Source organism: Lontra canadensis, unplaced genomic scaffold (assembly GCF_010015895.1).
Source record: "Lontra canadensis isolate GAN:19392208 unplaced genomic scaffold, GSC_riverotter_1.0 scaffold15, whole genome shotgun sequence".
Taxonomy (NCBI): domain Eukaryota; kingdom Metazoa; phylum Chordata; class Mammalia; order Carnivora; family Mustelidae; genus Lontra; species Lontra canadensis.
In genome coordinates this window covers 21,480,498-21,497,928 of record NW_022631009.1, presented here as the reverse complement: position 1 = coordinate 21,497,928, position 17,431 = coordinate 21,480,498, and the positions used below count along the sequence as shown (strand labels likewise).

Genomic DNA, 17,431 nt, shown 5'->3' with positions numbered 1-17,431 from the left:
TGTAGTAAATTAATTAAACATAAATGCCTGGGTATATTTCTGGGCTCTCTCTTTTGGCCCATTGATCTGCGTCTGTTTTTATGACATACCACACAGTTTTGATTACTATAGCTTTGTAATGTGGTTTGAAACCAGGGAGCATGATGCCTCCAGCTTTGTTCTTCTTTCTTAAGATGCTTTGGCTATTTGGAGTCTTGTGGTTCCATACAAATTTTAGATTTGTCTTTTGTAGCTCTGTGAAAAATGCCACTGGAATTTTAATAGGAATTGCATTGAACCTGTAGATTGCTTTGTGTAGTATGGACATTTTAACAATATGAATTCTATGAGCACAGACTATCTTCCCATTTATTTGCGTCTTCTTCCATTTCTTTCATCAGCGTCTTATAGTTTTCAGTGTATGTGTCTCTTACCTCCATGGTTAAATTTATTCCTAGGTATTTTATTCTTTTTTATGCAATTGTGACTACTCCTCAAAAGGCAAATTTAACCCTGAACTAAAATGACTGATTACACTTTATTCAACTCTTATTATGGATATAATATTTTTATCTGATTCAGTTGTAAAAAACAAAACCAAACAAAACCAAAAAACCTTTGGTCCATGGGTTATGAATTCAAATGTTTAGGGGCCAATTAGGCAATCCTCTACAGAGGGCAAAATAATGAAGGTGGTGGGTTGGGGCAATGAAGGGGGATGGGCTGTGGATGGTAGACTGGTGTGATGAGGGTGGGTTGCTGTAGCTATGAGGACTAGTGACCTAGATTATACAAGACCAGTGAAAGGTGACAGCCATAATTTAGCCCTAGCCAAATGCAAGTCCAGGACTAACACTTCTGATTCTTTTTTTTTTTTTTAAGATTTTATTTATTTATTTGAGAGAGAGACAGTGAGAGAGAGCATGAGCGAGGAGAAGGTCAGAGGGATAAGCAGACTCCCTGTGGAGCTGGGAGCCCGATGCGGGACTCCTGGATCATGACCTGAGCCGAAGGCAGTCGTCCAACCAACTGAGCCACCCAGGCGTCCCACCACGTCTGATTCTTTAAGGCAAACCACTTTTTGTGTGTCATGGTCCAATTTTTAAACATGGGAAATTAGTTTATAGTCTTTCAAAGCACTGTTTAAGCCAAACAAAACACAGCAAAGTTCAGATCTGACCTACAGGACACCAGTTTTTGGAATCTCATCTAGCCCACAGTGAACGTTTCATCAATTTTCATTTAGTGTCATCCAATTTTTGTTTAACCTCTATGATCTGAAGAGAAACTGGGGTATATTTTTACACAATGGGAAAGCAGAAGACAAAGCAGTAAAGGAAACCCTTTTGTAAAAAAATAGTCCCTGACATGAAAAGAACATATTTATATAATAATGCTACAAACAGATCCTCACATGTAAATATCTGGCTTGTGGTTTCTGACCACTTATAATGGCAACTTTATTGCACTGCTAAAAAGCGAACCACTACAGCACTTTCCCGTCACTCACAATCAAGCTTCAAACATGTGGACACGTTCAGCGAGCTCCCAGGCTCAATCAACTATAACCGTATGGCGGTATTGACTACCCCCAAATTATTATTCCCTCTTAGTTGTAGCATTGTAGGGGGAATGTATGTCAATTACAACGTACTCCATGGAGTTTGGATTGGAAAGTCTGAGGATGTGACAGTTTGAGAAATGTTTCTTTGTAGAGAAAAAAGGTTGCTCTACCATATTGGCAGGAATACAAGTGTCAAGTAATTCATGTTAATAAAAAAAATTGCTATTGTCATTTATTGAAGATACTGCAGAAATAGTTCATAGGTAATTTGTATAATTTCAAATAAGGAAATTCACTGGGATTAAGAGTAATCATTCTTTCATTTCTACATTTTTCTTGACACACATTAGTGATTACACTTGAAAAGACTCCAAAAAAGTAAAAACTCTATTATTGAGAAGATTAACTCTGTATTATAAATTTATATAATAGCATATTACTTCAGCAGGAGTAATTTCTCTAGAAATATTTATGGCGTCCTCAAAAAATCAGCATGAGTGGGAAAGACCTTACAAATTGAGCTTTTTGGGTTTTAGGGATGCTTTTAGCTGAGTGTATGAGCAGACATAAAATGAGAACTTCAGGGCTTCATCCTGTGCTCTGAAATTTGGGGACAAATCTGCTAAAGCAGACAACCCAGCAAGCCACCAAAAAAAGGAATTTTTTTTCTGTATATTTCCGACATTAAAATAAATGCCCATGTGCAGCGCCCACAAGCAGCCCCTGTGGTCTGGAGCTCCAGTGATCTCATCCAGCCTGGCACTAAGCACGGGGCTCCAGAGGTCTGGGAGAATTCGCAGCATCTAGGTTCGTGGAATGCTACAGGTCACTTGCTTATTGGTCTGTTTATGTTTCCTTTCATTTGTTTCTAATAAAAATCTTGGAGACCGAAGTTTCTGCTTGAGATGACTTCTTTAGAGTTCCAAAGGCCTCACCAGGGTTTTCTGGCTACACTATGACCATCGCCTAATGGGTTACAGACACACTTCAGCTCAGAGTTCCATCACAGCATAAGACAGATACATGAAACAACATATATTTCACATCATGAATTTCCATTTGAGCCGAAGCCAGTATGTTGGGGGAAAATGGGAGATGGAAAAGACTTATCGGTCATATGTCTCATTCTCTCCTCATTTTCTCGGTGCAGTTGGCTCTCCAGCCGTCATCTGAATTAGTCCAGTCACACGGTGACTACTTCTCTTAGGAAACTTTTCCAGGGACAAGGAGATCTTGCTGCTATTGATTCTATCATTCCATGTAAAATTCCAAGTGTTTGATCTCATGTAATTCATCTCAAGCCTAATCTATTCATTACCAGCTTCTAGTCATCTGGGCAAGAATGAAGTAAAATAGCAAGTTTATGTGTCTTATACATTATCGACATAGCGGCTGCTCATTCCATACTCGTTTCTTACCTTTATTTCTAAAGTCCTGCCTGAATTTAACTTGGAAGAAGGTGGTGTATTCTGTGAACTCTCTTCTGATTACTTTAAGTCAATACACTCAGGGGTATAGAACTGAAAATTGTCATTGGTGTTTTCATTATGTTCTGTTTCTTCTACCCTCCTTGTCCCTGCAACAATCTCCCTTGCCACCCCCAGAAAAATTAATTTTATATTGACTAAGGTCTACCATGAATCTCCTTAATTCCATGGGATTTCAATTCTTTTGACTGTTGATGGCTGCATCCTTTTTTTCAATGCTTAAGCAGAGCATAGATACATCATGAGGATGAGGGAAAAAGGAAAACATTAAATGTAAGGTTGGACTTTGTAGATGCACAAATAATTTAACTTAACCCCCAGAGGACAAGCTTATAAACTGTTAAGCATGTACAGAAGTGAATTTCCATGAGCTCCTTGCAATGAAATGCTCAACTATCATGCTTTTAAGTAAGTGTTTTTGTCTTCTAACACCCTAGAACAGAACATCCTATCCTCATTTTATCAAACTTCAGATTCAAACCAGGTCTACAAAGCTGTGTTATATGATTTCCCTGCACTCTGCTTTCCTGGAGAAAAAAAGATGGAATGCAAGCAGACATATACAGTCATGTCCCTTGGGTCTCAGTTAAATGGTGAGGAAAAGACATTAAGCAGGTCATCATGAGAATGATGAAAGTCGACGGAGGGGAAATGTAGGACCAGGACTGCTGTGTGTGTTTGAGCAGGTGGCAGAGTGCACAAAGACACAATGTCTGAGGAAGCACATTGCCTATTTTGTCGATTTCTGTATTTTTCAGGACAATTTTATGACAGGTGGTACCAAAGTGTCCTGTACTAATGACATCACCATACTATAATAATTTCCAGACAAACAAATAAAGCAGCACGAGAAAGGCTACCTTTTTCTAGTCACAAAAAGGCACCACATAGACAAGAAGAGGACCCACGTGGGATGTTAAGGGAATAGAGAATAAGCCTGTTTAATTTAGTCTAGAAGCCAAGAAAGGCCTTCTGAGGAGGGAAGGATTAGCAGTAGTTTAAAATTTTATTACAAACTGCACAGAATATCCAACTTCTTTTTACTCGATTTCTGGTATAATAGTTTCTCCAAACACACATTCCCAAATTGCAGTTAGGCCTGAAAGAAACCGGTCCTTCAACCTCTCTGAAGTCAATTAGCAAGTACACAAAAGTGCTATGAAGCCAGAGTGAAAAGACACGAAGTCACACACACACTTCAGGCTGCCATGCTTTTCCTCTGACAAATATCTGTGTGTGTTTAATGTATTTTGTCTTGGTCGGTTATTCAGAAATTCTGGTATTTTCCAACATGTTTTGGTTGGTAGGATGTGGAGAAGTCAAAGGGTAATTGCAGTTCAATGACTGAGCCCACGAGCTGCGAGGATCCTACTTTTCCACTCCCTGAAAACTAACTATTACATGGGTAAGAACAATAAAGAGCTTTTCTTAAACTGGCTCCTCCATTTTAGAGAATTTAATCATCAGCCATCTTTTGGGGCTGGGGAACAGATGCCCTTAGAAAGAATAACGTGCTTTGTTCCTGAGTGATCATAATTACTGTAAGTCACAGTGACAATCACTAGAGTTGTTATTATGTCAAACACTGTAGTCTGTGTCCAACACCATTCTTAGGTGTTTGTGTTTATTCTGTTCCTGCCACCTCCCCCCCAGGACAACTTCTGAGATAAGAACTCTTTTCTCTCCCCATTTTGCAGATTAGGGATCTGAGGCTTCAACCTATTTATACGACTTGTGTGAGGTCACAGAGCTTTCCTGCGGCAGAACTGAGATGTGAATCCTAGAGCTGGCTGTGTGGCCCCAGAGCGTGTGTTCCTGACCACTTAACTGCTGTTTTATTGGGACAAATATCCAGCCTAGGCTGTAGACGAAATTGAAAACATCCATTAAGGGGCACCTGGGGGCCTCAGTCGGGGAAGCAAGTGTCCAAGTATGGATTTCGGCTCAGGTCATGATCTCAGGGTTGTGAGATCAAGCCCTGTGTTGGGCTTCATGCTCAGTGCATGCAGAGTCAGCTTGTCCCTCTCCCTCTCTCCTCCCCCTACTCACTTGCTCTCTCTCCCTCTCTAAAATAAATATATAAATTCTTAAAAAAAAAAAAAGGAAAAGGAAAAACATCCATTAAGCTTTCTTAATTAATGGAAACACAAACACAAGTCAACATCCAGAATTAACCACCTTGCCAGCATAACAAGCATATTAGTCAGAATGAGCCTTTGGACCTATTTTTCAGTGAGAAAAACAGATTCAAAGAGCAAGGTGACACAAGGATACCAGGGCTCTGATATTCTCCAAAAGCCAGACCCAGGCCTGGGCGTTCAAATCTGCCAGGATTATGGCCTGTTACCCAATCCTTGAGACTCCGGCAGGCTGGATAACTTGCCCAAGCCAGGCATTGGAGATTGGGTAATTACTCACGTGGCATTGCTTTAAGAATTCCTTACAGGGTTTTCTGCAGAACTGCTGTCCTTTGCGGTGCTTCATGTAAAAATGTTGTGTGGTCAGCAGGTTCTGGAAACCCGGCCTACTGCGTCTGTCTCTGGGAGACTCACAGTGTGCGTGGGCCTGTCCTGGGCTGCGCCCCGCTGAGCCCTGCCCTCACGAAACCAGGCTAACATTGAAAATCCAATACGGCAGAGATCTTTCTGATCGTGGAGCTCTTTGTTTCTCAGAACACCTTTGGAGCCACCGGTAAAATAGTGTTTGAGCATTGGCTGCTTCAAGGTGAGTGTGGCAGCGGGGTCAGCAGAACACACGCACATAGAAAGGGAAAGAAAGGATAGACAGGAAGATGGCTGGAGACCGCCACGTGGGAAGAGCCCAAACCGAAAGAACCATAATGCTTATCATAGTGTTTCTTCTACGCTAGTCCTGAGAACAATCTGTTCAATTGAAGTTACAAAGGGAAAAAGAATTTTGATGATGTAAGACAAGACAGCGGGTCTGACATATTAGCAGGCCTGGCATGTTGTGTGCAGTGAGATCAGAGCACAGGATGACCTCCATGGGATCTCTCCTTACTTCTGGAAGGGTGAAAGGAGAACAGGGTTGGTGTGAATCAGATCACCTAAGCAGAGGAAGGAAGACGAAAGAAAACACCCTACTTAGGAGGTCCAGCTTTTTAAAATTTTCTTTCTTTTTTTTTTTTAAAAATAAAAACAACAAAAAATAGAAGAAAGGCCAGAAAAGAATATGCAAACTCCCATTCCATCCAAAATACAGTATCTTTTTTGGTCTGTTTTCTTAAAAATCAGAAGGAAGTCTGATTTCTTTCATGAATCTCCCAAGAAATAATAAGAGGAAAAATTCCAGCACAGAAAAACATGGACACTCTTCTGTCTCATCTGTACACAGAGCCATATGATATGGCTATTTTAAAAATACTTTCCTTTTTTGCTTCAGGTCCTTTAGAATTTCTAGAATCTTTATAAAGAATCTCAGGGTGGTAGTGGTTTGTTCTGGGGAATATTGCCAGTCACCAATGGCCCATAACCTACCCAAAACACTTCACAGTAACCTAAATTTGGCTCTGGAATGCTGTGGGAATATTACAAGCATATATTGCTGTTTGCAAAGATTGTAAAGTAGGAAATGGTTTGTATTTGAGGCTATAAGTTTTTTGTCTTTGTTTTTTTTTTTTTTTTCTTCTTTGAATCATTTTATGGGCAGAGAGGGAGGTTCTAACATTGAAATATTAATTGGGGCCAAGAGCACAGAATGAAAAATGATCTGTAACATTGAGAAAGTCCCATCTGTCAAACCAGTGGGCTCAGAGTTTGATAGTAGGTAGACTGGACCCATGGGGACTTGGGGAGGACAGGACACTGTCTAAGGTGAGTGAGAAAACTTAAGCTTCTTACTATTAATGGGAGATTTGATCAAGTCGGGCCAAGATGAGCAGTTTCATAGGCAGCTTCCCTGAAGGTCTGTGAGGGGTATCAAGGGACCCTTAATCTCTGGCAACTTCCAAATTCTCACTTTAGGTCCCAACAGGGCCCGGCTGTATTTCATTTCTGTGAAATCCCTGATCATTGCAGTAAATCCAGCCACACTCCCCTTTCTTTGGGCTAGTTGGAATAGCTCTCTTTTTCTTGTTCCCAGAAAAAAGGATTACCAGTACCTGGGAGACTCGAGATAAATGGAAAATTTCATTATCATATGGTACACTCAACCCTCCCCCAGGTGTCTGTTTATACTCCTGGACACTTTTTTGCCTATTTCATGGAAGCTAAGCATGAAGCAAAACAAGAAATAAAAATGAAAACTAGCTCTAAACATACAGTCATTATGAAGAATAATACAACATTTTTAGAATAATTGGGGTCTGTAGAGGTGCCAACGTTACAATATAACTAGAACTTTTATCTATTATTTCTCAGATTTTGAGAAGAAAGAAGAAATCCACAATGTCTATGTACATGGTATGTATAGCAAAGAGAAGATATGCTAAAATTGTTCATTTTATTAGAATGTTAAAAACAGCAATGATTACATAAATGGGGTGCCTATTTAGAGTAATAACAGGATGGCAATGTTAACTGAGCAATTCCTAGAAAGCTGAAAAAGTGTTCTTTGCTAGATATTCTACTACAGTATACCATGAAAATATTTTAAATACAATATTTTGAGTGATTAAGAGGCGGAAACTACTATCAAAATAAATTACATTCTTTTCGAATATATATTATTTTGGTTTAAACTATGCTTCCTTTATGAATAACATATTTTTTAAAGGAGAAATATTAAATTGGAGCGTGTGAGTGCATCTCACACTTGATCTAGTTGTTAGCGGACAATAACCATCAACTCCTTTCTACTTCATTGGAGGCTTCAAATTCACATTTAAAAACATGCTGTTGCCATAGCAGCAAATAAAGAGTAAATCTAAAAAGATTTTATTGATTTTAACAAGGCTTAGAAAATTTATTCATCTTTTTAGCAGTGATTTTTGCTCTTTTATTTTTTTAGTCTTTAGCAACATCTCATATTCTCTTTTCTAGATATATTTAGTAAATCATAAATTTTGAAAGTAGGTTGATTCTAACAGTACTATAAAATTACATTCTTATAGTAACGTAGAATAACCAATATTTAATTCTTTTTTTTAAAAGATATATTTATTTAGAGAGAGAGTGTGCAAGGATGTGAGCATGTAAGCAGGGGGAGGGGCAGAGAGAGTATCTTAAGAGGGTCCAGGCCTAGCGCAGAGCCCACAGGGCGCCATCCCACAATCCTGAGATCATGAGCTGAGTCTAAATCCAGAAGCAGATGCTTAACCAACTGAGCCACACAGGAGCCCCAATATTTAATTCTTTTTCTTTTTAAAGGATTATTTAAAGGATTCTTTATTTATCTATTTATTTGAGAGAGAGAGAGAGATGGTGCACAAGCAGAGAGGAGGGGCAGAGGGGGAGGGAGAAGCAGACCCCCCATCCCCCACCATGAGCAGGGAATCTGATGCGTCCCAATCCCAGGATTCTGGGATTATGACCTGGGCTAAAGGCAGAGGCTTAACCGATTGAGCCATCCAGGTGTCCCCCCACTCCCACCAATATTTAATTCTTAACGTAAAAGAGATACTGAACTATGGAGTCAAGATCAGGCATCAAACACTCTAAGTACATGTAATGTCAGTTTCACATATGAATAAAGCATGATGTATCACACACGCTTTTAGATAATTCATTGATAATTTAAAAAGCATGATATAACATTTGCTGTTCCTGTTAATTTATTAAGATGCAGACACTGGAAGTCAGGCTTTTTTTTTTTTTTTAAATAAATATTTATTTATTTATTTGACAGAGATCACAAGGAGGCAGAGAGGCAGGCAGAGAGAGAGAGGAGGAAGCAGGCTCCCTGCCGAGAAGAGAGCCCGATGTGGGGCTCGATCCCAGGACCCTAGGATCATGACCTGAGCCAAAGGCAGAGGCTTTAACCCACTGAGCCACCCAGGTGCCCCTGGAAATCAGGCTTTTAAACATAAATACTACAGTTACAAAGTGCAGGCTCCTTCATGGGTAAGGGGCAGCCTGACTGGGGATCAGTGAAGTCAGGGTAATTGTTCTAAGTTAAAGTGCTAAGAAAACAGGAAGTCGACTCTCTTCTCTTATTTATGTGTTGTTCATGTTATATGTGTTTGTTTTTTTTTTTTGCCAATTATTCTGATCTCTAAACATTTGTTTTTGTTAAAACACAGAGAAATGGCTCACCTGTGACAGACATACAGCCTAATGGGGCGATGAGAGTAATGGGAGCAAATCCGTAGGCGGCGAAGTTGCCCATCTCGCCCACAGCCATGAGGGCAGCCCCAGCCCACCACAACGCGCTCTTGAAGTAGGGCCTTGGGTGTTCCTGGTGCGCCAACTGGACATGAGAATATTTCTGGAAGTAAATCAGAAAGTAAGTAAGAACATATTCTATCCAATTAAAACTTGTCTTGAACATTTTTGGTCCTATGCATTTGCATCATGGTTTTTAAAGTTTACTTACATATTATTACAGAACAATTATTCTGGTTTTCTGCTTGTTCCAAACATATTAACTGCAGAAGTCACTGCCATTGATGGGGGATTTTGTGTGGAAAGGGCCTTCCTTATATAGGAATGTTGCTTAATTCTCATAACTGTAAAATTAGCATTACTAATTGCTCTCCAAAGATGAGCAGTGTGCTAAAGAATTAAGTGCCCTTTTAGTCCACCACACCACAACACTTCCTTTAGAAGGTCAAAAAAAGTCCAGATGCCAAAATAAACATTGATGAAATGAAAATAACAAGTTACTCAAGAAAACCCCTTGGAAAAGGGATTTCAATGGATGAGTCAAACAGCTACCACAGTAACACAGCAGGGCAGATGCTTTGCTAGTAGGGGGTCTGGTGGTAGACCCTTGTTTACACATGGTTGGAATATTTCCTTGTATTTGAAACATCTACATTCCTGGAAAATTGGCCATTAAATAAAGCTCTATTTCATTACTGATTTGATGATGGCTGAACATACTTTCTATTAATACATATGTACCACTCTACATTACATTTAAAAACTTTAAAAAAATAATAAGAGTACTAGAAGAAAACACAGAACATTAAAAATAAATCTTGGTTTGTGCCAAGATTGTGAACATCTTAGGTACAAATTTGTGGTATATATTCACAAGCCACTGAAGCACCTTGCCTTGGCCATGTAATATTATTAAGAGGTCCACAGAAACATTTGATTTTTTTTTTTTAATCAGAAGAAGAAAGTGAATGCAATTTGCCTAGACTCTATTTGTCTTTACATCAATGAGGTTATAAGATATACTTGTTTATTTTTGTGGAGGAAGGATCCCAAGAAGTACCCGAGGCCTCCTAAAGTCATAATGTGTTCCTGGATCAAACTACAGAGTCAGAAAAATAAACTACTTCTTACCTGAATATTTAGGGAAATACTCATTACCAAATTTCCTAAAATGGCTAGCAAAACTCCCAACAGGTGAATCTGTAAAAGAAAATGTTTTCTTGTTAAAATAACACTTGTAAGCTACTTCCTAAACAACATCTCCCCGCCAAACCAAAATCCAAAACAAAACAAAAACCAACAAAATTTGATACATTTATTTATTTGTTCATTAGCAAATATTTACTTAGCACCCATTTGCCAGGGCCATTTGGGTTATGAATAGTAGTTTTACTAGGATTTGTCTTTTTCGCTTTAGTCAAATATTATTTTTTAGAACTAGCACAATCCTTTACTGAGTTCTGTAGATTTTTGCCTCATTGGCTCAAATAAAGAAAACAGTTACCAGGTTCTGACTTTTTCTCACTAGGGTGCTTCTTATTTGCCCTTTCAGTCGACTTTCCTCAGCAACGCCTCTGATCATGGTGTTCACTGCCTTGAGTGTGGACTTCATAATTGTTGCCCATTTGGTCTCCCTCGCTCCTTTCTCTGACTATATTCTGGAGGAGTGTGGAATGAAGGAAAGATTGCTGGCCTTGGAAGAAAGGATGTATTTGAGATTCAGATCTGCTATTTTCTAATGGGTAACTCTGAGCAAGTTATTTCAGCTCCTTGGCCTCAGGAAATAAGATGTTGAATAAGATGTTTCCAAAATCCCTTTACTTCTAAAGTTCTGTGATTTCCATGGAGAGAGACTACATCTTCCCAGCACTCCTCTGATCAAGAACTCAGTGTTTCTCCGCAGTCAGCTGCATCGAATATAAAACTCCATACCAACTCCCCATAATCTGTCCTCTTTCTGCCCTGACAACTGGCCACAGCCTATTTAATGTACCCTCTACCTCAGGTACCCAGCACACAACATTCTCCAGTCTGTCACCCTTTGGCTCCTATCTTCCCTCTTACCTAGAGAGAACAGGCCCTTCCTCAGTCCATCCAGCCTACTTCACCCTCCTGGCCTGCTGAGGTCCACCTCCTTGACACCCGTTCATACCACTGCAGTCCGTCTTTACTTTCTGAGACTCTACATGGTAAATGCTTGTATTTCTTCTTTTATACTGTCTTGTGCATCATTACTTTCTAGGGATGGATGGATGTCAAGTTGAGGGAAGAGGACCAAGTCTTAGGCTTCTATTGGATCATCTACATCATCTACTTTACAACATTAGGAGCTCTTGAAAAATACTTGCTGGAAAAAGTATATAATGGTTTAAAGGCAGAACAAAAAGAGGTTTAAAAATAAGTTCTTACACATTGTCTAAGATGTTTACTATAGAGAATGCATGTATTATTTGATGACTTCAGAAGATGTGTTTGCTGCTCCTATCTAGGTACAAATGTGTCACATCTTATAGCAGTATTAATTAGCAATGGTATCAGGGATCTTCCCTGTCTCTTTCTCTCTCTCTCTTTTTTTTTTTTTAACAATACAAAACTCCTAGCTAGCTTCAAATTCCAAGGAGTTATTTGAATTTCAAATGAATATTATAACCACAAGGAACCCTTTTCAGAATGCAAAATGTCTTTGAAGTTTTAGAACTCTATTATATGTGCTGAAGTGAAATTCAGTGTTTTTAAAAAATGAAGCAGAAAAGTTGAAAACCCATTTAATCGTTGATATATAATATCCATAGCCTTTAATCAGTTAAGAATTTTCTTTTCCTAATAAAGGCACTTGGCAATAATTTTGATCACTATTCCTCATGGGGAAAAACTGTATCATAATCAATTGTGCTATTTCCATGCTTTCAATTTATAATCGAATGCATTTGGCAGTAATCAGGAAAATAAAGATTCAGAAGAAGTTTGGGATTGAATGGATGATGATGAAATCTTCCATAATTATAACAGTAAATCGTAGAATAGAAATAACTTACTTCAGTTCTTTAAATCATTCACTGAGTAGTTTAAACACCACCAGGCTAAGTGTTTAGAAATTGGCAATGATTGCTCAGATATGACACCAAAAGCACAGGCAACAAAAGAAAGAACACATAAGCTGGGCTTCACCAAGATTAAAATCTTTTGTTCAACAAAGGACACTATATGGGGTGCCTGGGTGGCTCAGTGGGTTAAAGCCTCTGCCTTTGGCTCAGGTCATGATCCTAGGGTCCTGGGATTGAGCCCCATATTGGGCTCCCTGCTCAGTAGGAAGCCTGCTTCCCCCTCTCTCTCTACCTGCCTCTCTGCCTACTTGTGATCTCTGTCTGTCAAATAAATAAATAAAATCTAAAAGGACACTATTAATAGAGTGAAGAGGCAATCTACACAATAGGAATAAATATTTGCGAGTCATGTATCTCATAAAGATTGATATCCATCATAAAGAACTCCTATAATTCAACAATAAATTAAAAGCCCAATTAAAAATAGGCAAGTATAGACATTTCTCCAAAGAAGGTACACAAATGGCCAAAAGGCACATGAAAAGACAGTCACCAGCACTAATCACTAGGAAAATGCCAACTGAAATCACAATACCACTTCACACCCATTCGAATGTCTACAATTTAAGAAAACCACCAACAACAGAAAGTAACAAGTGTTGAATAGATGTGGAGAAATTGGAACCCATGTGCGCTGCTGAAGAGGAGGTTAAATGGTACAGCTGCTGATCATAAACTATATATAAGATTTAATTCAAATCAAAGATCCAAGTTAAGAGCTAAAACTATGAAATTCTCAGGAAGAAACATAGGAATAAATCTACATCATCGTGGATTTGGCCGTGGATTCTTTTTTTTTTTTTTTTTTATTTAGGGTCACCTGGGTGGCTCAGTGATTTAAGCCTCTGCCTTCGGCTCAGGTCATGATCCCAGGGTCCTGGGATCGGGCCCTGCATTGGGCTCTCTGCTCTGCGGGGAGTTTGCTTCCCCGCCCCCACCGCCTGCCTCTCTGCCTACTTGTGATCTCTCTCTCTGTGTCAGATAAACTAAAAATAAATAAATAAAGATTTTATTTGTCAGAGAGAGAAAGAGAGAGAGTGCAAGTGTATCTATGAGCAGGGGGAGCAGCAGACAGAAGGAGAAGCAGGCTTTCCGCTGAGCAGGGACCCCGATGTGGGACTTGATCCCAGGATCCTGGGATCATGATCTGAGCCAAAGGCAGGCGCTTAACCAACTGAGCCACCCAGGCATCCCCAAAGAATTATTTTTAATACACAAAGTATATACACTTTTTTTTTTTTGGCCCAAAGAAATAAAATACCACCAATGTAGTTCGTTTTCTTACAGTCTCTTCTCCCTTCCAGAGATAATGTTCTTCTCAGGTTGACAGAGATCAATTTTTTTCCTTCCTAGATTTGCTTCTACCCTTGTTTACTGAATTTTTTTTTCATCTTCATTTAGACACTTAACCCATTAGCTTTTCCTCTTTCTTCCTATCTAATAATATATCCAAGCGCAGTGCTACGATTTTCCATAAGTACACGCTCTTGTTTTAGCTTCATGCTTAACTTTTGGCATGCAAGTTTCTTTGATCTTATTCAAAGGTCTGTTTTTTTAATATTTCGAAATGAATAGGGGTGTTGGTTATTACTTTGTTACCAATTTTCAATTTTATTGAGTTGTGGGCAGAAAACATGCTGTGTGTAAAGTAACACTTGCTTTTTGACCTACTATATGGTATAAGCTGAAATTTATTTTGTGACCTAATAATGAATGGTCAAGTTTTATAAGTATTCCATGTATGCTTGTATGTTGGGCTAATACATTCTCTATATATTTTGGTATCTACCTATTCATCCATCTATCCATCTACTTATCTCCATCAATTCATTGCTCAGATCTTTTCTACTCTTAATACTAATGTAGGTATATTAAAAATCTAACTATCCATTTTCCTTTTACATATATTGAATTTTGCTTTAAAAAATGTAAAGTGTTATAGTATTGGTATATAAAAGATCAGTATTGTTTTATCTTCTCCGTTAATTGTTCCTTTTATCACTATATATTGACTCTTTTAATATCAATAACGTTTTCACTTTAAAGTTTCTTTTATCTGATATTACCATAATATGGCTATTTTCTTTAGATATTTGCCACTTTCCATATCACTTACTTTTAATATTTCTGTGTCATTATATTTAGTCAGGCCTCTTACACATTGAAAATAACTAAACTCAAAAAACAAAACCTGAGACTTTCTGTTAAATGGGAAGTTTGGTCCATTTTATTTATTGTGATTATAAATACACTTTCGTTTGTTTTTACCATCTTTGTATTAGTAGCTATTTTGTTTTTTCTTTGCTTTCTATTTTCTCCTTTCCTCAATCTTGTTGGATCTTGGTTGATCGTTCTTTATTTTTTTCCTTCCCCTGTTCTTTTGGCTAGGAAGTTATACATTTTATTTATTTTCTTTTAGTAATTACTGTAAGTCTTAAAAACTTTTTATTTTAAATAATTACTCACAGTAGGCTGCAAAGAAATGTAAAGGTAGGTCCTGTGTACTCCTCCCCCAGCCTTCCCTCAAATTTAACGTCTTCCACAACTATAATGAAACGTCAAAATCAAGAAATCGGCATTTGTAAAGATCTTGTTCACATTTACCATTTATGCTAGCACTTGTATGTGGATGTATGTGAGAACAAGATACTCATCTGTACTATCACCCTAAGATTCCCTTGTGTTACCCTTTTATTGATATACCCATCTTCTTCCCCTCCCCATCTCTAACCTATAGCAACCACTAATCTGTTCTCCATTTCTAGAATTATATTAATTTACATGTGCTACTTAAAGGGAACCATGCAGTTTATATACTTTTAAAATTGGCATTAGCTTTGAGGTTCATCCAAGTTGTTGGATCAACAGTCCATTCCTTCTAAATGCTGAGTAGCATTCACAGTATGGAGGTACCACAATTTATTTAACCATTCACCCACTGAATGACATTGTGAGTAGTTTCCTGTTTTGGGCTGTACAAATAAAGCTGCTATGAACACTGTGTACAAGTTCTGTATGAAAGTAAGTTCATTTCTCTGGGATAAATGCCAAAAGTGTAACTGGTGGACCACGGGGTAAGTCTATTTTAAGTTTTGAAAAGAACTGCCAAACTATTTTCCAGAGTAACTGTCCCATTTTACAACCCCCAAAGCAATATATGAGTAATTCAGTTTCTCTATTAAATTTATCTTGCATTCTTGATATAACTTCTAATGTTAATATTTCTAACCTCTTGAACATTATAAACATTTTGCTTTAACTACATTCTTTCCTCTCCTGTCCTACAGGGTGTTGATGGTATGTTAGTTCCACCTTGCTTTTATATCCTCAAATTAATCATTATGATTGTGTCATACAATCAATACTTGCTTTATTCATCCATGTTTATCTCTTTGCTCGTCATTGCTCTTTTGAAAAAATAGCTTTATTGAGATACAATTCACATACCGTCATGGATCACCCTTTAAAACTTAAATAGTAAACTTAATAGTTTTTAAAATGTTCAGAGTTATGCAACTGTCACCACTGATTTCAGAATATTTTCATCACCCCAAAAACAAACTCTATACCCATTAACAGTCACTTTCCATTCCCTCCTCTCCTCAGTCCCTAGCAACCACCAAACTACTTTCCATCTGTACGGATTTGCCTACTGTAGACAATTTATATAAATTGACTCATAACTATATGTTATGTTAAGTTACTCATAACAATATGTGACCTTTTGTGTCCGGTTTTCTTCACTTAGCATGTTGTTTTCAAGGCTTACTATGTTGTAACATGTATTAGCATGTATCAAGTATGTAGAATGTATCATCCCTTTGTATGACTATGGAATATTCCATGATAAGGTATACCACATTTTATTTATGTATTTATCAGCTGGTGGACATTTATTTGGGTTGTTCCTATTTTTTGGATATTATATTCTGACATCTTAATTTTTTTTCTGGGTTCGGTGTCCTTTCTGAAGAAACCTTTAGTAGCTCTTTCAATGAAATCATTGAATTCTAGTTCTCAGTTATTCTCCAAATACCTTTATGTCACCTTTCCCCTTGAGCGTGCAGGCTGACAGTTGCTTCATTCAGTGCTCTGACAATATTATTCCATCGTCTCCTGGTGCGGCTTATTGTTAGAAGTAAGTTGTTGACCTAATTGTTGTTCCTTTGCAAATGGTCTGTCATTTTTCTCAGGATGCTCTTAAGATTTTCTTTGTCCTTGGTTTTCAGCAGTTTCACTACAGTTTTTCGGTGTGTGAACTACATTTTGCTTAGGACTCATGCTTCCTCAAGTTGAGGATTCATGTCTTTGACCAATTTGGTTAAGTTCTCAACTATTATCTCTTTGAATGTCCTCTCCCTTTTGTTCTATTCTCTCCACATAGAACTCCTGTTATTAGTAATGTTAGACCCTTAAATACTATCCTCCTTGTTTCCTATTAATATCATATTTCCAACTCTTTATCTCTTTATACTGAATTCCAGACAATTTCCTCTGACTTCCCTCTGACAGAAGACCTGTTCTAAATGAGCTTTTCTGACTTCCCTCCTCTGAATTGAGTCTTCATATACTTCTATGTCTACATATACTCTACAATATTGTGATGATTTTGTACAAGTTCATTTTCCCTCCAGACTACAAGCTCCTTGAGGGCAGAGCTGTGACTTACTTGTCAACTCATTTTTGTAACCCTAATCACTAGTATAGGACCTGACAGAATGAAGTTCCTTATTAAATGCTATTTGAACTGATTATAAACTGTCTAGAAATAGTACATTTTGGCCTTTGGTCCTAGGAGGATCTCAAAGGAAATACTTTGTAATCAGCTGGAGTTTAAATATTCCAAGCTCTCCGTTTTTGTGAGAACGCAAGCTTGTCCCAGAAATCAGATTTCGACAATGAAGAGTTTCCACTAGTGTGCAATAAAAAGGTGCTTGTTAATGTTTAAAATCTAGTTAATTTGTATCATACAAACAACAAGTAATATATAGTATTGAAGCAGGTGTCAGAAACAGT

The 17,431-nt window shown here is 38.0% G+C and overlaps 1 protein-coding gene across 2 annotated transcripts in view; it reads right to left on the bottom strand.

Annotated features, from left to right (window-relative positions):
- Positions 1-17,431, bottom strand: part of NIPAL2 (NIPA like domain containing 2) — a 70,307-nt gene that overhangs the window by 40,109 nt on the left and 12,767 nt on the right. For both annotated transcript variants that reach the window (XM_032858623.1, XM_032858624.1), the window contains exons 2-3: positions 10,443-10,511; positions 9,243-9,414 (exon numbers count right to left, since the gene is read on the bottom strand). In XM_032858623.1, the coding sequence (XP_032714514.1) occupies positions 9,243-9,414; positions 10,443-10,511 (241 nt within the window). The remainder of the gene's footprint in view (positions 1-9,242; positions 9,415-10,442; positions 10,512-17,431) is intronic.